This window comes from Peromyscus californicus, unplaced genomic scaffold, assembly GCF_007827085.1.
Source record: "Peromyscus californicus insignis strain IS unplaced genomic scaffold, ASM782708v3 Scaffold_7__1_contigs__length_154581171, whole genome shotgun sequence".
Lineage (NCBI taxonomy): Eukaryota > Metazoa > Chordata > Mammalia > Rodentia > Cricetidae > Peromyscus > Peromyscus californicus.
This window is the reverse complement of record NW_026294595.1, coordinates 93,527,179-93,551,057: the sequence shown is the minus strand read 5'-3', so window position 1 is coordinate 93,551,057 and position 23,879 is coordinate 93,527,179. Positions and strand designations below refer to the sequence as shown.

The window sequence follows — 23,879 nt, the reverse complement described above, 5'->3', positions numbered from 1 at the left end:
CATTAGTATAGTATATTGGCCAATTTTTGTTTTGTTTTTTGTTTTTTTTTGAGACAGGGTTTCTCTGTGTAGTTTTGGTACCTGTCCTGGATCTTGCTCTGTAGACCAAGCTGGCCTCAAACTCACAGAGATCCACCTGCCTCTGCCTCCCGAGTGCTGGGATTAAAGGCGTGCGCCACCGCCGCCCGGCTTGGCCAATTTTTTTTTTTTTTTTTGCTTTTATTTCTTACTATTTGAGTGTGTGTGTGTGTGAGAGAGAGAGAGAGAGAGAGAGAGACAGAGACAGACAGAGAGAGAGAGAGAGAAGGAGGGAGGGAGGGAGGGAGGGAGGGAGGGAGGGAGGGAGAGAACACTGTGAATGTGTAATATCAGAAGACAACTCTTTTCACTGTGGAACCTGGGAATTGAACTTGGGTCATCAGGCTTGCACACAGCACACAGCACACAGCACACAGCAAGCACTTACCTACTGAGCCATCTCTCCAGCCCTGTCTTTTATTTATTGAGTCTTGCTGTGTAGTCCATGCTGGATTGAATTTACAATCCTCCTGCCTCTGCTTCCTGCCTCGATTGGTAAAGCTCTTGCCTTACAAACACAAAGATCTAAATTCTAGCCCCAGAACCATGTAAAAAATGCCAGGTGGGGTGGTACATGCTTCTAATCCCAGTTCTGGGAAGGTGGTGATCATCTCTGGGACTCACTGGCAAGTCAGGCTAATTGATAAGCTCTAAGCCAATGAGAGATGTGTTCCAAAGGAGGTGGATGGACAGTGTTCCTGGGGGTAATACCTGGTAAGATGTGTTCCGGTCTCCACATACAAGTGCACATGCATTTTTAAAAGTGGGTGTTTAGGCTGAATATGATGGTATAGGTTTATAATCCCAGCACTCAGGAGACAGAGGCAGGAGAATCAAGAGTTCAAGACTATCCTCTGATACACAGAAAATACAAGGCCAACCTGGGCTATATGACACAAAGCCTCAAAAAAATTTTTTTTTTAATTTTCTCTCTCCTTCAGGGCCAAGGATCCAAAAATACTATTTGAAAAAAATTTTTTTTGTTGGTTTTTTTGAGACAGGGATTCTTTGTGTAGCCTTGGCTATCCTGGTTCTTACTCTGTAGGCCATGCTGGCCTCAACCTCTCAGAGATCCACCTGCCTTTGCCTCTTTAGTGCTGGGATTGAAGGCATGTACCACCACTGCCCAGCTACTTCAACTTAGTTTTCTGTCGATCGTTTGTGGGTGTGAATTATAAATATTGGTCTTATACTAGGTTATTATTGCTTTACCTTGTTCAGTTTGGACTGTCCCAGACTCTTCCAGTTGGCTTTTTGTCCATATGAACTACCTACACTTTTCCTTTGTGTTTGATTGTTTAGACTTGCTATCCACACATGTTCCAGGTTCCTCTTGTCTGTTTCCTGTCCCCATCCTCGAAAATGCCATTTATCCAAGACATAATGTTGGTGCCAAGTTGTAACCCTAACAACTATGTCTGGAACTTGGGGCAGATATGGCAGGTGGGCAGGAAGAAGTTATAACCCCAGCACCTTGAAGAGGATTTTCCCAGAAGTGGCAGCCCGAATTGCAAGTCCTTAGCTGAGAAATAGGTGACTCACCAGCTCCCAGCTTGTCTCCTCCCTCCCCTCTTGCTGATGTGACTGTACCTAAACCAGCTTAGACAGAGGGACCTTGGTCAGAAAGTATCTCCACCCATGAGACCAATGAAGAATGGCCAGTCTCAGACCAAGGCAAGACATTTTACTCATGCCCAGCAGACATCTCCCGTGTTTGTTCCATTAGTGCGTTATTGGTACGTCTTCAGAAAGGATTACAAAGTATTGCCCTTAAATCTATATCTTTAATAAAGCTTTAATTTTTTCCTTTGAGACCAGTTCTCAAATATCCCAGGCTGGTCTTGAACCTGCCATGTAGCCAAGGAGACCTTGAGCTTCTAATGCTCCTGACACTACATCTTTATTTTATTATTTTGAGACAAAGTCACACTGTGTAGCCCTGACAGGCCTGGGACTCAATAAGTAGACCAGGCCAGCCTTAAACTCACAGAGCTCTGCCTGCCTTTGACTCCAGAGTGCTGGGATTAAAGGTGTGCCACCATGCCCAGCTCTGCCACTACTTTTTAAGCACCAGGATTATAGGAGTGTGCTTCACTCCAGATTTATGTCATGCTGGGAATCGAACCCAGCATCTCATGGGTGATAGCACTGTGCCAACTCAGCTATATCACCAGCCCAATAAAGTTATTATTAAAACCCATGTCCAGGGACAAGAGTATTCCAAAGGGATGGGGGGATGTGTGTGTGTGTGTGTGTGTGTGTGTGTGTGTGTGTGTGTGTGTGTGTGTGTGTTGAGTAGTTTTTTCTTGGACACCTATGCAACATCCCCATGATTCCTGAATCATCCATAGCTAATACCAGAAGGGCTTTCAGAGACAAATGCACTTTGCATTTCATCCTGTAGCACTGATAGTGGTGAAGAGATTGATTTTGTAGGAGTCACTCAGCTTATGAGCTGAAGAACGGACGGACTGAGTCTAGAGTTCTGTCCCTTCGCAGGAGGACAGAATGAGCAGCTTTCGGACTTTCTAGGGCCATCGAAGGGAAGAACAGCACTTAAGACACCTTTCAGTAGCTCAATAAATAAAGTTATGGGGGTGTGTCTGAGGATTTTGGGGGATTTTGAGGTGACAGTTAGGATCATTAGCATCTTTAGACATTTAGATAGCGGGAATAGGGGGAGATAGACATTGGAATCTAAAGGTGGGTACTGGAAAACCTACAATTTTTCAAGAGTGGTCAAGTCAGCAACTTTTTCGTCATTTTCACACGCAGAGTTTTGTTTGTTTGTATTTTGTGATCGGGTCTTGAGTAGTCTTGGATGCCCTGGCACCCATCATGTAAACTAGGCTGTCTTTGTTTTATGGCAGTCCTGCTGCCTCAGCCTCCCAAGTGCTGGGATCACAGATGAGTGCCACCATGTCAGGCTAGACTTACAGAATTCTGTGCTGGTACACTAGATGTGTCTTCAGTCTCCTCTCTTGGCAATCTTGTCCTTTCCCTGAACTCATGAATGTCTGCCTGCTTGTGTGAAAGGGTCTCAGTGATCTTTGTGCTGACTGAAAGACTGCCTAGGAAATCAGAGAGAGGGTCCTGGGCTAGTGTCACTTGCTGTGGCTCCAGTAGAGACTAAATTAGTATCAGGCTACTCTTTCACTTGCTCTCTGGGTGACCTTCCTGTGGTTACCTGGGAAGTGCTGTCTGAGTCTGTAAGTTCCTCTTAGGGCAAGGGCTGTAGGTGGCCCAGAAACAGCATCTGCAGATAGGTAATTCCATGTGCTTTCATGGTAATGAGAACATTAGGTACTGAGATGGCTCAGTAGTTAAAGGTGCCTGCTGCCCTTTTAGAGGACCTGAGTTCAGTTCCCAGCACCCACTTAAGGGCTTCATAATTTCATGTAACTCCAGCTTCAGGGGCCCTATGGCCCTCTTTTGGTCTCCTCAGGCACTGTACTCACATGCACATATCCATGCCCATGTACAGACACACAATTAAAATAAAAAATAAAGTCTTTATTTATAAAGTATAACAGTAGGTACTTTGGGAACTTTACACATATTCAAATGCACGTGGGGGTGGGATACTGAAGAAATGCCCAAGCAGTTAAGAGCACTTGTTGCATTTGTAAAGGATGTGAGTTCGGTTCCAGGCACCCTTATGACTGCTAACAACCATCTTTACTCCATCCAGTTCCAGGGGATCTGACATCCCCTTCTGGCCTCCATGGGCACTATATGCATTTGAGGCATAGATATACATGCAGACAAAACACTTACACATTAAATCTTAAAAAGTAGTCAAAAATACATTTGACGGTGAAAGCATAAAATCATCCAGTGTAAAGTTCACAGCTTCTGTTCTGAATGGCTCCTCTTCGTAGGAGTTCATTGACCACTGAGCCATCTCTCCAGCCCTGTGTATCTTTTATGTGCCAGACATTAAACAGAGGGCCCCATGTATGCTAGGTAAGCACTCTGTCACAGATTACATCACCAGCCCCTATTGTGTGTGTGTGTGTATTGTATTTTTGTTTGTTTGTTTTGAGACAGGGTTTCACTATGTGGTCCTGACTGGTCTAGAACTTAACTATGTAGATCAAGCTGGCCTCAAACACACAGAGATCCTCTACCTCTGCTTCTGCTTCTGCCTCTGCCTCCCCACTGCTGGGAATAAAGGTATGGAGCAGCCACCATGCCAGGTTATTTGTTTATTTGAGACAGGGTCTCACATTGTAGCCCAGGCTGGTCTGCATCTGTCTCTGTGCAACAGAGGATGGTCTTGAACTTCTGATCCTTCTAACTCCACCCCTAGAGTGCTTGGGTTAGAGGAATTCACCAGGTCAGTGGTACTGGGGATCAGACCCAGGGCTTTATACATGCTAGGCAGGCTCTCTGGGCTACAATCTCAGCCTCATTCCCAGTAGATTAAAAGAATACTGTATTGCCTTTTGGCCGCGGCAGCCATCTTCCAGTAACTCGCCAAAATGACGAACACAAAGGGAAAGAGGAGGGGGACCCGCTATATGTTCTCCAGGCCTTTTAGGAAACATGGAGTTGTTCCTTTGGCTACTTACATGCGAATCTACAAGAAAGGTGATATTGTAGACATCAAGGGAATGGGCACTGTTCAAAAAGGAATGCCTCATAAGTGTTACCATGGCAAAACCGGAAGAGTCTACAATGTCACCCAGCATGCCGTGGGCATCATTGTAAACAAGCAAGTTAAGGGCAAGATCCTTGCCAAGAGAATCAACGTGCGGATTGAGCACATCAAGCACTCTAAGAGCCGAGACAGCTTCCTGAAGCGGGTGAAGGAGAACGACCAGAAGAAAAAGGAAGCCAAGGAGAAGGGCACCTGGGTGCAGCTGAAGCGCCAGCCCGCCCCACCCAGAGAAGCACACTTTGTGAGGACTAACGGGAAGGAGCCTGAGCTACTGGAGCCCATTCCATACGAATTCATGGCCTAATGTACAAAAAGAAATAAAAGACCTGGACTGTAAAGGGCAAAAAAAAAAAAAAAAAAAAAAAAAAAAAGAATACTGTATTAATAAAATTACTGTACTGATGTTTAATACCTATACCAACATATATATAAAAGCTCTTTTTTTTTTCTTTTTACTTAGGAAAGGTTTAATGTGATGTGTTTAATTTGAACATGCTGTATTATGAATTCTGTAGTTTGTGTCTTCCTACTAACAATAAATCCTGGATCTACCACATATCACATGTCGGGTCTTTGTCCTTGTACCTTCCTGGTGCCAGGTTTTCATATCCCTTTCTTCTCTGCATGCTTTGCTATCCGCTCAGTGTTCTGCAGAGGGAGGTCCAGGTCGGTGGGCGGGGTCCGGGCCACTTGGGACATGCAGATGAGGTGGGCGGGGCCCAACATATATACCCTCTGCTAGCCTCTAGCGGGCGTGCCCAGCTTGGACAGACTGTCTGCGTCTGACTGCCGAACCTGCTTCCCTGAGCGCTGCGGAGCCTGGTCCGGGCTGGCCCCTCTGCTACCCCGGGAGCGGGCCATGCCGCCGCGGGAGCTGAGCGAGGCCGAGCCACCGCCTCTCCCAGCCTCAACCCCTCCTCCGCGGCGGCGCAGCGCGCCTCCGGAGCTGGGCATCAAATGCGTGCTAGTGGGCGATGGCGCGGTGGGCAAGAGCAGCCTCATCGTCAGCTACACCTGCAATGGGTACCCGGCGCGCTACCGGCCCACGGCACTGGACACCTTCTCCGGTATGTACTACCGGAGGGCCCCTGAGGCTAGGGTGGGGCTGTGGATTAGGGTGTGCGTGCTTTCGGGAGGGCACGGAAGACCCCCGGGAGCAGGTCCGGAGGCGGCGCTGGTGAGGCCGGCCTAGAGGGACGAGGATGCTGTGGCTAACTCATGCTTTTCCCTCCCCACCCCTGCAGTGCAAGTCCTGGTAGATGGAGCCCCTGTGCGAATCGAGCTCTGGGACACTGCAGGGCAGGTGAGAATCTGGATGTAGGCTTCGATGGGCTAGGGGTTGGAGAGGGTTGGAGGCCGAGAGGATTCCTTCATGGAGTAGGAATGGAGTAGGCCTTGGGCTTTGGGAGTCTTAGGTCTCCACCCCCAAGTGAGAAAGCAGACTCTGGTTCCAATGTGAAGGGAATGATCTTGCTAACAACTGGCATTGCTACCCCAGGAGGACTTTGACCGGCTTCGCTCCCTCTGCTACCCGGATACTGATGTCTTTCTGGCTTGCTTCAGCGTGGTGCAGCCCAGCTCCTTCCAAAACATCACAGAAAAATGGCTGCCGGAGATCCGCACTCACAACCCCCAAGCACCTGTGTTGCTGGTGGGCACTCAGGCTGACCTGAGGGACGATGTCAATGTACTAATTCAGCTGGACCAGGGAGGTCGGGAGGGTCCAGTACCCCAACCTCAAGCCCAGGGTCTGGCCGAGAAGATCCGGGCCTGCTGCTACCTTGAGTGCTCAGCCTTGACGCAGAAGAACTTGAAGGAGGTGTTTGACTCGGCCATTCTCAGCGCCATTGAGCACAAAGCTCGCCTAGAGAAGAAACTGAACGCAAAAGGTGTGCGCACGCTCTCCCGCTGCCGCTGGAAGAAGTTCTTCTGCTTTGTTTGAGCAGTTATAGCAGTGCAAGCGGTAGGCAGGCGGCCGGAGACTTCTGGACCCTGGGACATGGGGTACTAGCAGGGCCTGGCCAGCTCCTGGGACTCAGTTCTCTATTGAACGCAGGGGATATGGGCCTCTAGCTGCACACGCTGGTAAGACAGGGGGAGCTCTGTCCTGTGCAAGGGGCTGGCTCTGATTTGGATTTCTTTGGTCAAGACTCACAGGAAAATCCCAGCACTTGGAATTTCATGGGATAATCGCATCAGTGTCAGTGTGTCTGAGCAGCTTGGGATGTAATTCCCAGTTTCTTACCGTGGGGCCACAGGTCAGCTTGGTTGAATGCAGCCCATTGTGGGTGGCCTCACCCTCTCCTAGCGCGGGTGTGATAAAGCAGGGGAAACAGTGAGGCGTCTCGGAGGGTTGGAAGGTGGTCAGCCTTGATTTGGAGCAGTTTGAGATGGAGTATGAAGAAGAGGCCAGTGAGAGATTGAGACGGGAAACAGGAAGTGAGACTTGATGTGGTGGACTGGAGGCAGATGAGAGGACTGGGCTGGAGGGGGAAGGAGAGCAGGGTGGACAGCTGTGGAGAAGGCTGACACCTGGGCTGCCCTCAAGCCCCAAGGCCAGGGAGGCTGGGGCTGCTCCCTGGGAAGAACTGGGTCTCAGGGCTCCCTAGGCACTGCCCAAACTGGCTGGGCCAGCGGAGGGGCAGGAAGTGAGAGTCCAGGCCCAGCAAAGGGAGGGGGAGGAGCTGCAAATGAGAGCCTGAGAGGAAGGGGTAGGGTCATCCCTTTCCCCAAGGTCATGACTTGGAAGGTGAGCAATGCAGTCTGCAAATAAAACCTTGTGTTTCTGAAGCTGCTGTCTGTGGTTTCCTGGACCGCTCAGTCCAATGCCCCTTCGTGACCTTTCTAAGGCCCAACAGCCTGGGTAGATGGATTGGGAGCTGAGGCTCCGTTGAAGGGTGGGGGCTGGGTCAGATGGGCCAGTGTGATGGGAACTGGACTAGGGGGAACAGGTGTGGGGCTCTCTGCTTGGGGCTTGGCTTAGTTGGTTCCCAGGAGAGCTAGCGTGGGAAGCAGCCTGGAAACGGGTTTCCCCAGGTGTCAGCGCCAGAGCTGCTTTCCCATGACCTCACCAGGTAGGTGGGGCCCTCCCTTCTCCCCCTCCTTTCTAGAGTACGATGCTCAGCACTGGGGCTCTAGGACATTCTCAAGCCCATCTTCCCAGCCTCTGAACAGTTTTCAGGACCCAGGGTCTGGCTAGGGAATGTCACCCCAGCTTTAAAAACCAAGGACAACCTATACAGCTTTAAACCTCAACCACGGGCCAAAGCTTGTAGCCTTGGGTTGGTTGGACCAGTCTTCAGCCTTGACACATGAAGATTTATTGTGGGTCAGGATGCTGGCTGTGGACAATGTAAATGGAGGTTTGGTCCCAGAATCCTTTGTCCATGAGGGTTCACTGGCAGACGGCTTGGAGGGGAATAGGAATCCAAGGACTGGAACTAGGAGGAACTTTAAAGAGCATTTTGGGGGAAAACAAAACTTATTCTGCTTTAAGGAAACCACGGTCTGGAGACAAAAAGGTAGTATGCCAAGTGAGATTATTACCAAGTGGTTAGAGGAGCACTGTAGAGTTAGGTGTATGGGTGGCATTCTATAGAAGTATTTCTGAGGTACACCTATAACACCTACTAGGCACCTGCTGGGCCAGGTGAGCACCCATACCCATCCCAATCCACTGGGCCTCAGGTCCCTTTCCAGGAAGCTACAGGTGTGTGTGTGTGTGTGTGTGTAAGCAACACTGAGGGACAGAAATACTAGCCCAGTGAAATCTTAGGTAACCCCAGGTTTCTTTTTCGCCAAGGCTGCTTCCTATCCACCAGAGCATCAGTCCCTTTCTTTTGTTTCCTTATCTCCTTAGGTGGAGGCGATGAGCTGCATTATGACAGATACGCTCATAGCCAGCTGTCACCTAACCTAACCTGGCATGCTCCTTCTAGGACAGAGAGAGACCCAGGTTCAAGTTCTAAAGTTCAAGTCCTGACACCCATCACCACAGGCAAATAATTTCTTTTTTCTTTCTTTTTTTTTTAGACCAGATCTCACTTCATAGCCTTGGCTAGCCTGGAACTCAAAAAGATCCACCTGCCTCTGTTTCCCAAGTGCCGGGATTAAAAGTGTGCCCTCCCACCCAGCTCATTTCCCTCTTTGTTCCTCAGTTTCCGTATTTGTAAACTGAAGTGCCCAGGACTCTTGATTGATCTTCAGACAATTCCAAGGGGCCTTGGGACTGTGGGGCACAGAAGCCTGATTGAGGCTCCGCCATCCCACACACAATTTCTGGTTTCTCTCACGGTACCAGCAGCTCTGAGTCACTGGGGCTGCAGCCTCTGTCCTCACGCTTCCTCTCGGGACAGTCACTGAACCTGGTCAGGATCTCTGTTGACTCACTCCTCGTCCCTGAGGCTTCCCCCTGGCTCCTCCATGGCCCAACACTGAAATCAGCTCTTACTGTCTTCAGAACTCCCAGCTCTTCACTCGGGCCTTTAAGGCCTCCCCAAATCTAACAGCAGTCTGAACCACAACAGTTTGTTTCAGTGATCCCCAACTATCTCCTGCTTTTGACTCCAAGGTTTGGCTTGCAATTTGCAAGATCTAGTCTAGAAACTGTCCCCTGCCCCCTCCCAGATATCCCGTTTCTCCTCTAGCCGGCTTCCAGCTCCTCCCTCCTCCAGAAGGTGCTGGGATGACTGAGTGTCTTCACTGTGGCTCAGCACATGGAAGATACACAGAAGAGACTCCCAGATTCACCAAGGAGAACCCACTTAACCCTGTGGGCTTGGGCAGCGTGGACCATTGTCCCTTAACTGTTTAGACTCATCAGGATTACGTTCAGCTTCAGGTTTGTGTCACTGAGAGCCAGAAGCTGAGGATCGGGCCAGGATTGTGCAGGAGAAGAATTTCCAGTGCCAAATCCCTCTAGCTCTCTCATCCTGCCTCTTTAGGTAGTGTGGCCTTTCTCTACTTCCTGGGACAGTTTTGTTGTTATTGTTGTTTTTTCAGTCTTGAGGATAAAAACCAGGGCTTTGCTTAACATAGGCAAACACTCACTCTACAGGAATCTACACATACAGGAATATTTATTATTACTTGGATAAAATTATGTGCTACATACAAATGTGTGTATATATATCCATTACATATACATATATGTATATGTAAACGGAATCTCCAAATCAATGTAGTTTTGAGATAGAGTCTCACAGATTCATTTTTCTATTTTTCATTGTATTTGCTTATTTATTTTAATTTTTAATGTTCTTGTCAGCATGTATTAACTATGCATAATAATTGGTTTCATTGTGACTTTTTGTTTGTTTTGTGTTTTTTGTTTGTTTGTTTTACAAGACAGGGTCTCTCTTTCTCGCTCTGTAACCTTGACTGTCCTGGAACTCACTCTGTAGGCCAGGCAGGCCTCGAATTCAAATTCACCTGCTTTTGCCTCCCAAGTGCTGTGATTAAAGACATGTGCTACCACCGCCCAGCTCATTATGACATTTTCATACATGTACACAATGGGTTTTTACTGTATTTAACACACACACAAATACAGTTACCCTTTCTGTCCCTCTCCTGCTCCTACTGGGCTCCTCTTCTATTTTCCTCTGTGTGTGTGTGTGTGTGTGTGTGTGTGTATGTGTATGTGTGAGTGTGTGTGTGTGCATGTGTGTGTGTGTATGTATGTGTGTGTGTGAGTATGTATGTGTGACTGTGTGTGTATGTGTGTGTGTGTATGTATGTGTGAGTGTGTATGTATGTGTGACTGTGTGTGTATGTGTGTGTGTGTATGTATGTGTGAGTGTGTATGTATGTGTGACTGTGTGTGTATGTGTGTGTGTGTGTATGTATGTGTGAGTGTGTATGTATGTGTGACTGTGTATGTGTGTGTGTGTGTATGTATGTGTGAGTGTGTGAGTGAATATGTATGTGTGACTGTGTGTGAGTGTGTGTGAGTGTGTGTGTGTGTGTGTGTGTGTGTGTGTGTGTGGGTGTGTGTGTGTGTGTTGGGTATGTGCACATTAGTACAGCCTTGGAAGCTAGAGGCGTTTGCTCCCTCTGGATCTGGACTTAGAGCAGCTGAACCTGTCTGTGTACAACAGAGCCAGCCCTTATTGTGTTTGCTTGTTTGTTTGTTTGTTTTTGTTTTTTGAGACAAGGTTTCTCTGTGTCCTAAAATTTACTTTGTAGCCCAGGCTGGCCTCGAACTCACAGAAATCTGCCTGCCTCTGCCTCCCAAATGCTGGGATTAAAGGCATGTGCCACCACTTCCAGACTTCCTTATTTTTTTTAAATAAGGAATGTTTCACAGATTTGCATGTCATCTTCGCACAAGGACCATGCTAATCTCTGTATTATATCGTTCCAATGTTAAAGCATGTGTATTGCTGTAAGGAACACCATCTTTATTTTTTTTATTGAAAATAAAATTCAATATATTCTGATCACAGTTTCCCCTCCCCCAACGCCTCCCAGCTCTTCCCCACCCACCCGACTCCATGCCCTTTCTCCCTTTCTTTAGAAAACAAACAGGCAAACAACAACAACAAAAAAGAAAAACACAAGGTACACATATATACACAAAAACAAAACCCATAAAACCACAAAATCAGTAACTGTAATATCTAAGCAAAAGACCAGTAAGACAAAAAATGCCCAAACAAGGCAATAGGAGACCAAAAGTCTACAAAAATAGAATTGAGTTTGCTTTGTGTTGGCCATCCACTGCTGGGCAAGGGGCTTGCCCTAAAGTGTGGTTAACAGGGAGACTCCATAGGAGAAAACGAATTTTTCCTTTGTAAGCGGATGTCAGTTGGAGATAGCTTCTTGGCCAATTCTCCCTCCTCAGCACTGGAGCCCCACCTGGCTTGGACCTGTGCGGCGCTGTGAGTTCTGCCACAGTCTCTGTGAGTTCGTGTGTGTCAGTCCTGTTGTGTCTGGAGAACACTGCTTCCTTGTGTCGTCCATCCCCACTGGCTCTTACAGTCATTCTGCCTCCTCTTCCTCATAGCTGCCTGAGTCCTGAGGAGAAGGGTTTAATGAAAACATGGGTTTTAGGTCGCTCATTCATGCACATTGCCCTGTTATGGGTCACTGTGTTAGCTCCCATCTGCTGCAGGAGGAAGCTTCTCTGATGATGGCTGAGCAAGGATTGACCTGAGTCCCAGCCAGGAGGGGCCCCATCTTTATTTTTTTGAAACAGGGTATTGTGTAGCCCAGGCTGTCCTTGAACTTGCTATAGTAGATTAGATTGACCTTGAACTTCTGATACTTCTACCCCCACCTCTCAAGTGCTAAGATTACAGGGATTCAATGCCACATCCAGTTTGTGTAGTACTGGAGTTCAAACCCACTGTCTGGTGTGTGCCAAGGAAGCACTCTCTCTGCCTACCGAGTTACATTCCAGGCATTTATTTGTTTACCTATTTACTTACTGTTTACTATTTATTCTCATTATACAGCCCAGGTTGGCCTGGAATATGAGAGCCTCTTCTGTCTCCAGAGCGTAAGTAAATTAGTTCCGCCATCTCTCCCTTCCTTCCTTGGCTGTACCTAGGACTGAACCTAGGATCTTGTGTGTGTGTGTGTGTGTGTGTGTGTGTGTGTGTGTGTGTGTGTGTGTGTGTGTGACATGTGATCTACCACTGAGCTACGGATTCCCACCTACCTTCCCACACACTGCCCCTTTTCTCCTCCTTTTTACTTTTAGGACAGGCTCTTGTTCAGTCTCCAGGACCCACACGGAAGAAGACAGCCAACTGTAGGCAGCAGGTGTCTTCTGAACTTCATGTGACCCTGACTTCGACATCCTCGGCTAGATTCCTAGCTAGGTTGCCTTCCTCAACTAGTATAAGTGATAGTACAGCTCTGCTGGGCTTTTTGTTTGTTTGTTTTGTTTTGTTTTGTTTTAGGGCGAGAGGCCACGCATCCTTGACAGAAGAAAACATGCCCTCCATCTTTGGCTTGGTGATTGGGCCCCAGTGGATCATAAGTGAGTCCTGAGGAAGCTTGAGTTTATATGTGTGATTGGGGGAGGGAGGTTATCTCTGTTGGAGGTTGAGTAATGGATCAGGAGTACTCAATAAATACTAAATGACAACAGTGTGTATACAGTTTCACATATGTACCTTACTCTGTGTGGCTGACTTTTGTGCTGTGTATTTGACATTTTTTCAGTGAAAAAGTCTGAGTAATCATGTATACGAATATTGCTGGGCAGTGGTGGCGCACACTAATCCCAGCACCTGGGAGGCAGAGCCAGGTGGATCTCTGTGAGTTCAAGGCCAGCCTGGTCTACAGATCGAGATCCAGGACAGGCACTAAAACTACTCGGTGGAACTCTGTCTTGAAAAACAAAAGAGAAAAAAACAACAACAACAAAATACATATACGAATATCTATGTAAGTGTGGATGGTCATCTTTTTAACTTATTTTATATGTATGGGTATTTTGTCTCTGCATGCATATCTGATGTGCCTGGTGCCCTCCAAGGCCAGAAGAAGATGTCAGAACTGGAGTTGATGGCTATGAGCTGCTGTGTGGTGCTAGGACCCTCTGAAAATCAGCCAATGATCTCATCAGGTAAGCCATCTCTCCAACCCTAGGTGGCCATCTTTACCTAAAGTGTACGTATGTCTGTGTTTGCATCAGGTCTGTCCTCAAGAGTGTGTGCTGTGTAGAATTTCATCTGAGGCTGGGAAAGCGTGAGGGTCTTTGTGCTCCTTTCTAAACATCTGTGTTGGCTGCTTTCCTGGGGCCTGTCGTCTCTGTGCCTGAGCTCAGTTCTATCTGTGTTGACTTCTGTGAGGTCTTTGTGCTGGATGTTCTTGCTCAGCCTGGATTGGTGTGAATCTGAGTGCGTGGACATCCGAAGGAGCTGTGCCCTGGCTGCTGCATAAGAGCGGAATGATGCCAGAGCAGAGGTGACGCACCCTCCCTGGTCTCTCCAGTCTCCTGGGAACCAGCTTACAAGTGAGACCGTGAGACCGAGAGCAGACTGTGTCAGGAGTACCGGCCCCTTTTGCAACCAGCCCTGGCCCCAGGCTGTAACCACAGATCATATTGCACAGGTCAGACCTGCCCACTGTGCTTGGCTGCCAGGAAACCCAGCTCTTAGCAGGGCTGCGCCAGAAGTCCTCTCCTTGGGCTTGGGCCAGATCCCTGGTGAGGTGAGCAGAGTGTAGTAGAGGGGCCTCATGAGTCAGTGTGAACAGTAGGGAGTGACTTCCTGGGTCTAAGCACTGTCGCTTTCTGTCCCTGTGTGCAGCAACACTAGGCAACCTCATGTCTGTCAACTGCCTGTTCTGGGTCTCCTGATCTAAGCCTCTTCTCAGAATTCTGCATGGCGGGGGTGAGGGTGGGGGAGTGGGGGTGGGGGGGTTTGAAGGTTCTGCCCTAAGAAATAGGTCTCAAGCTGAGCGTAGTGAAATGCAACTTTAATCCCAGCACTTGGGAGGAAGAGGCAGGAGAATATGAGTTTGAGTCCAGTTTGGTCTACATAGCTAGTTCCAGAACAACCTACATAGAGAGACCCTATCTCAAAAAGAAGAGGGGAAGGAGAGAAATAAAGGAAGGAAGGAGAGAAGGGAGGGAAGGGGGAGAGAGAGAGAGAGAGAGAGAGAGAGAGAGAGAGAGAGAGAGAGAGAGAGAGGAAAGGAAAGGAAAGGAAAGGAAAGGAAAGGAAAGGAAAGGAAAGGAAAGGAAAGGAAAGGAAAGGAAAAAAAGAAATGGGTTTCTTGGAGGGCAAAGCTGAACAGGCCAGGGTTCTGAGAGTCTGGGTTGTCCTAGGCTGGGGAGTAAAGGGAGGGAGGCAGCGGGGAGAGGGTGAGAACACAGATGGAATCACGGAACTATCTGCTCGGCTGCCGGAATGTTTTTAGGGCTCTTTTCAAACTGAAGCTGAGGATGGGTCAAGAGCTCGGGTGATGGTAGGACTCATTTCAGGCTATAGGGCCTTGGATAACAGCCTGGCTGTTCAGTAACCTACTTGTACCCCCTCTGGAAGATGGACTCCATCGTCATCATCGTCGTCATTATCATCGTCAACTCCATGCCTCTTTGACCCCTACCTGCTACAGTATGCCTATCTCCCCAGGTGTCCAGATGCCTCTCCCCAATCCTGGACCCCAGCATCGAGGGGCATCAGGAAAGTGTTCGGGTCCTGTGTGAGCTTAAGAATTCCCAGGGGCCTGTTGGAACTGGAAAGCAGGGAGCTGGACCCCACACAGGGACACCTGTTGTTATTGCTTCCTCCTTCAGGCCTATGTTCCTTGTGATTAGACTCCACGGTTTCCGCCTGGCCTCCCCTCTAGCTGGGATCAGCTAGCACAGCATTCTCAGTAGCTGTCTGTCCCTCCAGCAGTGCTGTGTTGAGATCTCCTTGTATAACAGGAGGCCCTTTATTCTGGAGACCGTGTGCACAACCCACTACCCCCTTTGCCAGCCAGTAGGCTACATTCTTTGCTGATCCTTACCCTCACCAATAGCACACACACACACACACACACACACACACACACACACACACACACACGACATGCACACGCATACACACGGACACACACACACACGACATGCACACGCATACACACGCATGCATGCACGCATACATACACACACAGCCTAGAAGATTTGGTCTCTAGGTCCAGCCCCATCCTTACTTGTTGGGTGACTTGGGGCAAATTACTGCCTTCCCTGCTGCTGAGTTTCTAACAGTTCTGAAGTGAGGCTAATACTCTCTGCCACTCCCTGGCTCCCAGGGGACCAGTGGGGATAAGCAAGATAATAGTCGAGAACTGATTTGGAGGAAGCTGGTAAGTGCCAAGTAAGAGGTATCAGAGCTGCTCTGTGTTTACATGGGTGTGGACCTTTGGTTCCCAGCCTCCTGGGGCTTGGGACCAGCCCTGGCAGCTTCTTGGCTCTGGGTTTCTTTGTCCCACTTCCAGAGAAAAGACAGAAACCAAAGCTGAACCCAGCTGTGTGAAGACGAGACTACCACGGTGCAGGCTTCGGGACTTGGGCTGGACACTGGCTTCCCAGGCTGGCAATAATCCCGAACACTGGCTGTGCGATCCTGGCCTGTCCCCGCCCCTCTCTGGACTTTCCTCAGTGGTGACAGCCTCGTGGTTCTGGACTGAGATAGGAGAAGACTAGAGAGCCTGTGATTGAATGCTAATGTCACTGATGTGGGACGGGAAAAAATTTGTCATCTAAACCTACCTTCTTTATTTCCTGTATTTCTTTCATTGTTAGGGCCACAGGCAAACCACATGGTCCACATGGCCAACCCCAAAACCATAAATTACTTGCAAAGGGGGTCACGTGGAAGAAGGTATATGGGTCAGAGAGAGGTCTCAGGAAACACAACCCAAGTGAGTCTGGACTAACTGTGTCGGCTTCTCTGCCAGTGTTTGCATCTGGCCGAAGCCTCTTGCTGCACCTCTAACCTGCTGCCCTCAGCCTGAAGCTCATTCCAACACCCATCCCAGGCCTCTCCTCAACAGTCTCCTTACAGTGCCTTCTACAGCCTCTGGAAGGTCTTCTCTCATCTTCTTGGCCACTAAAGGCAGCCTCTAGTCACGACTCCAACCCCGGTCCCTCTTCCAACCATCTGTGAGGACAGCGACCTCCTGCCCCCAGCCTGACAGGGTTTGAAGTCTGTGATTCCTTAGTCTTTGGCTATCACTCCCGCCAAGCATGCTTCCTGTTGCCTTCCGATCTCCCTGTCTTCCTCCTCCATCCTTTCCCTCCTCCCAAGACACTGCCTCCTCTTTTATTCTCTTCCTCACCTTCTCCTCAGCTGTCTGATTTTTCTCACAATCATCTGTCCTATTCCTGGGTTTCACCCTGACCACCCCCTAAACCCAAGGCCTCCACTGTCTCTGCCAAGCCCGGACCCCTCCCCTCGAGAGTTGGCCTCAGTGGTACCATAGCAGAGCTACTCCGTTTCTCCATGTGGCCCCCAGACACAACTCTGGTGTTTTTGCCTCACTCCTGACCCTGTCTTTTGTTCCTTCTTGGGTTTTTTGTTTGCTTTGTCTTGTTTCTACCCATACCCATGCTATCGCATAATTTATGGACCCTGTTGAGCAACCTTGAATCACTCCCCTGTAAGGTCAGGTGGAAGTAAATAAGTAACTGATGGTAAAAGTCAAAGAAACAGGTCTCCAGTTTCTGACTGTGCCTGAGCGTTCTGTCTGGTTCTCCTACCGCCCCCCCCCCCCCCCATTTCTGTCGGTGGCACTGCCACACACCTGAACTCCCAGGCCCGCAGAGCTGAGGACTCTTAGGGCTTACGCTGTCCCTCTGCCCAGTCCAGAGTCATGTCTTGGAGGGGCTTCCTTCTCGAGGCCTCTAGCAGCCCAGCCTTTCTTCGTAGCTCAGCCTGGAATTTGCCATCCTACTGCCTCAGCCCTCAGCTTCCCTCGTAACTGGGATAACAGGCCCCTGTCATTAATTAGACCCAGTGTGAGGTAATTTGTGGACATTTGAGTAAATAGTTTTTCAGGTTTTCTGTTTGTTTTTTTTTAAACTCCATGACAAGGAGCTGCTTTCTTTCCTGGTCTTTCTCTTGGTTTTTTGGTTCTGGGCCCCACTGATTCAAGGCCCCAGGGCTCTCACAACTTGTAGAGGGTTAGATACCCCCACTGGACTCCAGTAGAGCCTTTGAGGTTCAAGGCTTTCAGGTGTGGCTACTGACAACCCTTCCTGGGGAAGGACGCCTTCTGGAGCCTCAGTCTCAGGGCTTGGCTGGGGACAGGAGTGGTCTTATGTAACACCAGGCCTTGTTCAGGGCTGTTTGCTCAAGTGGTGGGGCTGGCTCGGGGCACGGGGGGTGGGGGGGAAGCAGCAAGGTTTTCAACTTCAATTGATTTATTTAGTTTAGATTTTTTTTTTAATAGGATCTCATGTAGTCTGGGTTGACCTCAAACTTGATATGTAGCTGAAGCTGACCTTGAACTCCTGCCACTGCCTCAACCTCTCAGGTGCTGGCATTACAGAAACACACAGCTGCATCAGACAGCAATACCATCTGTCATTGTTTATTTGAACTTCTAGGATCAAAAACTTCTGGAGATCAGTCCTCAGAATGGAGGAGGCAGGGTGGCATAGAATAGAGAAGATGATGGAGGTTAAAACTGAATGCTTAGGCTCTGGATCACCAGTCCAAGAAGCTAGCAATGCATGTGTGTGTGTGTGTGTGTGTTTAATGAAATTTCCTGAGTCTATAACATTGGCGGCTATTCCAAGAACTTAACTGTTTGGGGACAGAGGACTAGCCGGCTGCCAGTCCTCAGCTAGCCCTGGGAGCATAGACGCCTTGCCCTTCACACACACAGGTGATCTCCACCAACTGACTTGGTTTCCCCTCTTCCCTCTCTCCGCCTCCTTGTGGTATGTCCTCCTGTGATGGGGCCTCTATCCACTCCTTCAAGTCCGGCTCCCCCCTTTCCCTGCTCAACCAACCCCCGCCCCGTGCTCAGCAGCGGAGCCCCTGTCTACCAGTCCCTGTGACTTTGCTATGCTTGGACTCCCCAGCCCAACACACACACATTCAAATGCACCTGCTCACCTTCCACAATTATTTTTATTGTGGTAAAATTCAAAGGGCATAAGACTTTGTTTTTTGAGACAGGGTCTTTGTGTGCAGTCCAGGCTGCCCTCAAATCCACAACCTTTTGGCTCTTACCTGAGTACTGGCATTTAGAAGTGCTCCTTCATGCCTGGCTTTAATTTTCCTTAGGGGTCTGGTTCGATAGTATTAAGTGCAATCATACTGTAATGCAATCACCATTTCCCATTCCTAGAATTCTTTTCACCTCACAAAACTGAAATAGTATACCCATTAAATCCCTCCCCACCTTCTCCTACAATCACAATTGTACCCTGCATCTCTAGGATTACTCTAAGACGCCTCATAAGACTGGAGTCACACAATATGCCTTGGAAAAAATACGAGTTTTTTCACTTATCCTAATCTCAAGGTTCATCTGTGCTGTAGCATACCACAATTGCCATCTGTCCTATTTTGCTTTCTGTGGCTGTGACCTAACACCATGACCAAAACCATCTTACACGCCCCAGTCCCAGTCCGTTACTGAGGGCGGGAACTCAAGCAGGAGCAGAGCAGGAACCATGGAGGAAGCTACTTCCTGGCTTGCTCGGCTACTGGCTACTTTTCTTACCTGCCCGGGGACCTGCCCAGGGATGGCACCGCCCACAGTGGGTGGAGCCCTCCCCCATCAACCATTAATCCAAAAAAGCCCCCGAAGACACGTCTAGGGGCCATGCTGATGGAGACCATTCCTCAACCGAGGTTCCCTCTTTCTGGGTGACTCTGATTTGTGTCAAGTTGACAAAAACAAAACAGCACATCATTTCATATTCATCCATCCATTCATTCATTCATTCATTCATTCATTCATTCATTTATTGTGGAACTGGGGATTGACTCTGGGGTCTTGAACATGCTAAGCAAGTGTCTTTCCCACCAGGCTGTATCTATTCTCAGTCCCTTTTTTACCTTTTACTTTGAGACAGGGTCTCACTGAGTTATTCAGGCGGGAGTTGAACTCCCTCTGTAGCCCAGACTCGTCGATTCTTCCTTCCCTTTTTATTTGTTTATTTTTCAATTTATTCTGTGTCTTTTACATCATGTCTCTTTTTTTTTTAAAGTCAGGTTTTCTCTGTTATGTAACTCTGGCTGTCCTGAACTCGCTCTGTAGACCAGGCTGGTCTCAAACACACAGAGATCCATCTGTCTCTGCCTCCCTAGTACTGGTATCAAAGGTGTGTGCCACCACATCCTGCCCCAGCCGGTGCTTCAGAATGAGACCCCTGCCTTAAGACAAACCAGAACAGGGCTGGAGAAACAGCTCAGTCTCTGAGGTGCTGGCCACCCAGGCTGAGGGACTGAACTTGACCCCCAGAACCCAGGTAAAAACACCAGGCACAGTGGTGCATATTTTTATTACTAGTGCTGGGGAGACAGAGCCAGGTAGAATCCTGGGCTCACTGGCCTGCCAACATAGCCTCATTGGTGAGCACCAGGCCAGTGAGAGAGCCGGTTTCAGATGAGTGGACAGTACCTGAAGAATGAATCCCAAGGTTGTTCTCTGGACTCTAAAAGCACACATTTGTGCACATGCACAAAGAAAATTAAAGCCACACCAAACTAGGACCAAGCATCCCTTTAGAATCTTAGCTCTCTTACTCAATACCTATTCCATAAAACCCCCTCGACTGAATTTCCTTTTTTGGAGACAGTCTTGTTACTTTGCCCAGGCTCTTATTTATTTATTTATTTAAAATAATAAATAAATTAAAAAAAATGTTTTTGAGAGGGTTTCTCTGCATAGCCTTGGCTGTCCTAGAACTCACTCTGTAGACGAGGCTGGCCTTGAACCCAGAGATCCACCTGCCTCTGCCTCTTGATTAAAGGTGTGAGCTACCATGCCTGGCCTTCAAGCTAATCTTTAAAAAATATATATTAAATTCTGTGTGTGTGTGTATGTGTGTGTGTGTGTGTATATGTGTATATGTGTGTATGTGTGTGTCTGTATATGTGTATATGTGTGTATGTGTGTGTGTGTTTATGTGTGTGTGTATATGTGTATATGTGTGTGTGTGTATATGTGTGTATGTGTGTGTGTGTGTGTATATGTGTATATGTGTGTGTATGTGTGTGTATGTGTGTGTATGTGTGTGTATATGTGTATATGTGTGTGTATGTGTGTGTGTATGTGTGTGTATGTGTATATGTGTATATGTGTGTATGTGTGTGTGTATGTGTGTATGTGTGTGTATGTGTGTGTGTGTATATGTGTATATGTGTGTATGTGTGTATGTGTGTGTGTATATGTGTGTATGTGTGTGTGTATGTGTGTGTGTGTATATGTGTGTATGTGTGTGTATATGTGTATATGTGTGTATGTGTGTGTGTGTATATGTGTGTATGTGTGTGTGTATATGTGTATATGTGTGTATGTGTGTGTGTGTGTATATGTGTGTATGTGTGTGTGTGTATGTGTGTGTGTATGTGTGTGTGTGTGTGTGTGTGTGTATATGTGTATATGTATGTGTGTGTGTGTGCGTGCGTGCGCGTGCGCCATGATGCAGGTGGGGATCAGAGAACAACTTGCAGGAGTGGTTCTCTTTCACTTCGTGGGTGCTGGGTATTGAACTCCGGTAGTCAGGCTTGGTGTCAAGTGTGTTTACCCAGAGCCATACTGCAGTCTCTCTACCCCCGCCTTTTAAAATGTTTCAAGACAAAGTGTCACTATGTGGCTCTGTCTGGCCTGGAACTCACTATGCAGCCCAGGCTGGCCTCAAACTCATGCAGATCTGCCTGACTCTGCCTCCTGAGTGCTAGGATTAAAAGCATGTGCCACCATATCTGTGCCACCTTTAAAAAGAATTGGGGCTAGAGAGTTGGCTCAGCGGCTAAGAGCACTTGCTGCTCTTGCAGAGGACCCGGGTTCGGTTCCTGGCACTGGTCTCAGGCAGCACACACAGCCTGTCTTTCCAGCACTAGGGGATCTGATGCCTCCAGCCTTCGGACATATACACCTACACATAATTAAAAATAAATCTCAACATTATCTTCTTATTAATTATTGTGTGTGTGATATGAGCACAGGCAGGAGCGTTGTCTTATTACTCTGTGTGTGGTACGAGCGTGGGCATGAGAGTGCCATGGAGTCCAGTGGAGATCAGAGGATTGCTTGCAGGAGAAAATTCTCTTCCTCCATGTTTTTTTCTTTTTAATTTAATTTTTTTGAGTCAGGGTCTCACTATGTAGCCCTGGTTAGCCTGGAACTCACGATGTAGATCCACTTGCCTCTGCTTCCCAAGTGCCAGGATTGAAGGTGTGCCATCATGCCTGGCTCTTCTCCCACTTTGGGGTCCCAGGATCAAATGCAGGTCATCAGATTTGTGGGAATGTCACTTTTACCTGCTGAACCACCTCACTGCCCTTTTCTTTTCCCCCCAATGTTGGTAATCAAATCCAGACCTATGCTGTCTCCATCAGTCGCAAGCCTTTGACTCTTCACAGCTAGGTACTTAGTATACAGAACTGGACTAGCATGGGGCGCTGGCATGAGACCCAGTCCCTGCCCTGAGGATTTCCAAACATCGGAGGGCAAACACAGGACAAGGACGGGCTCACCTGCATGCAACAGAGCACCCGTAACTTGAGTGAGGGCCACCGTGAGCTCAGCTGGATAGTTTGTGGAAGTTTTTTTGAAACAAATGCTGCATGGGGTAAAGGTGCTTTGTGGAGGCAAAGCCGCACCTGAGGCCTGGACAACTGTTTCTGGGCAACTGCCTGTGCCAAGTGCGGAGTCGGGAAGACGTGACAAAGCATTATTTAGGGGAGGATGAAACCGAGAGCGGAGTTCCGGAGATAAGGAGCAGGTTTGAGGAGCAAGTGGTTAGCACGCCCCCTAGCGGCTTCTGTGAGATTCCATCTCCTCTAGCCACCGCAGCCTGGTTAATAAATAGGGAAGGTGTTTTGCCTGCCATCCACACTGATCTCTACCACTTCCTGACAGGCTGCTCATTTCAGACCAACACTCGCTAGGCACTCGCTGTGCTGATTACTCTCCTAGGAATTGGGATAGCCTTTGAGTCGTCCATCATCCTAACCCTGTCGGTGCTTTATAAAGAATCAAGGGGAGAACGTCTACTTTGAGTCTCAAAGAGTAGGTAAATAGGCTGGCAGAATAGGGGGTGAGGTGAGCGAATCCTGTGCCTGTGAAATGAAACAAAAGGCATGAACCCCACCCCGCCGTGTACTCAACCTCCGCTGAGTAACTACCATTAACTGAGGTCACAGAAGGAACATGACATGCTGGAGACAGAGCTGACTCAGACGCCACCTGTGACTCCAGGAGCTCACAGCCTAGCAAGGAGACAGGTACATAAACAAAAGAAGGGATGCCATGTGCTCAGGGTCCTGTTGGCAAACCCAGGGTGTGGAGCAGGGAGTGCCGGCCACCTGGGCCGGTGCTCGACGGTTCTAAGTTTAGCTGAGTGATAAAAAGGGGGAGGTACGAAAATGCAGAGGCACCAGAGGGAGCGCTCTCCTGGTGGGCAGGAGGGTGGAGATGTGCTCAGCTGGGGAAACTCACTTTCCTCCCCTCTTTGTGTACCAGTCCCCCACATCTCCTGGAACATGGGACCTTCGAGCCTCTCTACCAGGGTTCAGAATCACTCCTAACATGCCAGCCTTAGAATGGGTAACTCAAGCTTTGCGGTCAACCCCCTGGCTTGTGAATGCTATTTGTACGCACCAGAGCTGTGTACTGAGCCGACGGGTGTCACGAAAGGCATCCCAGCAGTGCCTCCCCTGACAATATCAAATGTGTAAGGACCGCCAGTGCTTGGCACACGGCTCACTGCAATCTATTGAAAGTTCGATACTTTTGGTACCTCCAAGTGGTTTGAGCCCTGGAGGGGGGTGAGTTGGAGAGGTCTATCTCACCTAGTGTAGGTACTAGGCAGGAGCTTGGGGCCTGGGGGAGGGGCTGCATTCCTGTGAAGAAGCCAAGGGCTCTCAGGTGGGCAGGGAGGTAACCGCCGGCCTGGGTCTGGTAACATCAAGTGACGGCCACGGTTCAAGCCCCAGTCAATCAGTTAAGCCTCACCCACCTGATAGGGGAGCCTGAATGATGGGCATCCAGGAGAAACACTGAGCAGCAACACCCATAGTCCCATGGCCCTCCGCTATGGTGGTCAAAGGTGACAATTTTCTCCACCCAGAGGAACCAGGGCAGTTTCAGGAGGTGGGAAAACCTGCCGAACAGGGTGGCCAAAGGCCGAACCGGTTGGACAGGACAGTTTAACCCCCCCCCCCCCCCAGCAACTCCACAAAACAGAGCTAAAGAGAGAGCTCAGTGGTACAGAACCTGCCTAGCACACATGGGTTTTATGTCTCGGCCATGGAAAATACTAAGGGGTGGGGAGGGGGGCAACGGGAGGGAGGAACCCAACTGCGGGGCAGTTACCCACCAACCCCACAGTTCCCGAGTTTTCTTGAGTGAGAGCAGCAGGAAATATTAGAAGGATTCAGAGTGTGGAGATAAACAGAAAATACAGGATAGCCTCAAGAGGGCCTGGAACCTATTCCAAGGACCCCGG

The 23,879-nt window shown here is 48.8% G+C and overlaps 2 protein-coding genes and 1 non-coding gene across 3 annotated transcripts; 2 read left to right on the top strand and 1 right to left on the bottom strand.

The window, feature by feature from the left end:
* Positions 1-4,525: 4,525 nt before the first annotated feature.
* On the top strand, positions 4,526-5,079 carry LOC128101217 (60S ribosomal protein L21). Its single transcript, XM_052724132.1, has one exon. It carries the CDS (start codon positions 4,563-4,565, stop codon positions 5,043-5,045), a length of 483 nt encoding a protein of 160 aa, XP_052580092.1. The 5' UTR covers positions 4,526-4,562; the 3' UTR covers positions 5,046-5,079.
* Positions 5,080-5,483: 404 nt separating this feature from the next.
* Positions 5,484-7,531, top strand: Rhov (ras homolog family member V). The gene is made up of 3 exons (XM_052723486.1): positions 5,484-5,808; positions 5,986-6,044; positions 6,240-7,531. The coding sequence occupies exons 1-3, from the start codon at positions 5,601-5,603 to the stop codon at positions 6,681-6,683; spliced, it is 711 nt and encodes a 236-aa protein (XP_052579446.1). The 5' UTR covers positions 5,484-5,600; the 3' UTR covers positions 6,684-7,531.
* A 3,495-nt stretch (positions 7,532-11,026) lies between these two features.
* LOC128102719 (U6 spliceosomal RNA) lies at positions 11,027-11,137 on the bottom strand. The gene has a single exon (XR_008215488.1). It is a non-coding gene; the product is annotated as a U6 spliceosomal RNA (small nuclear RNA).
* Positions 11,138-23,879: the final 12,742 nt, after the last annotated feature.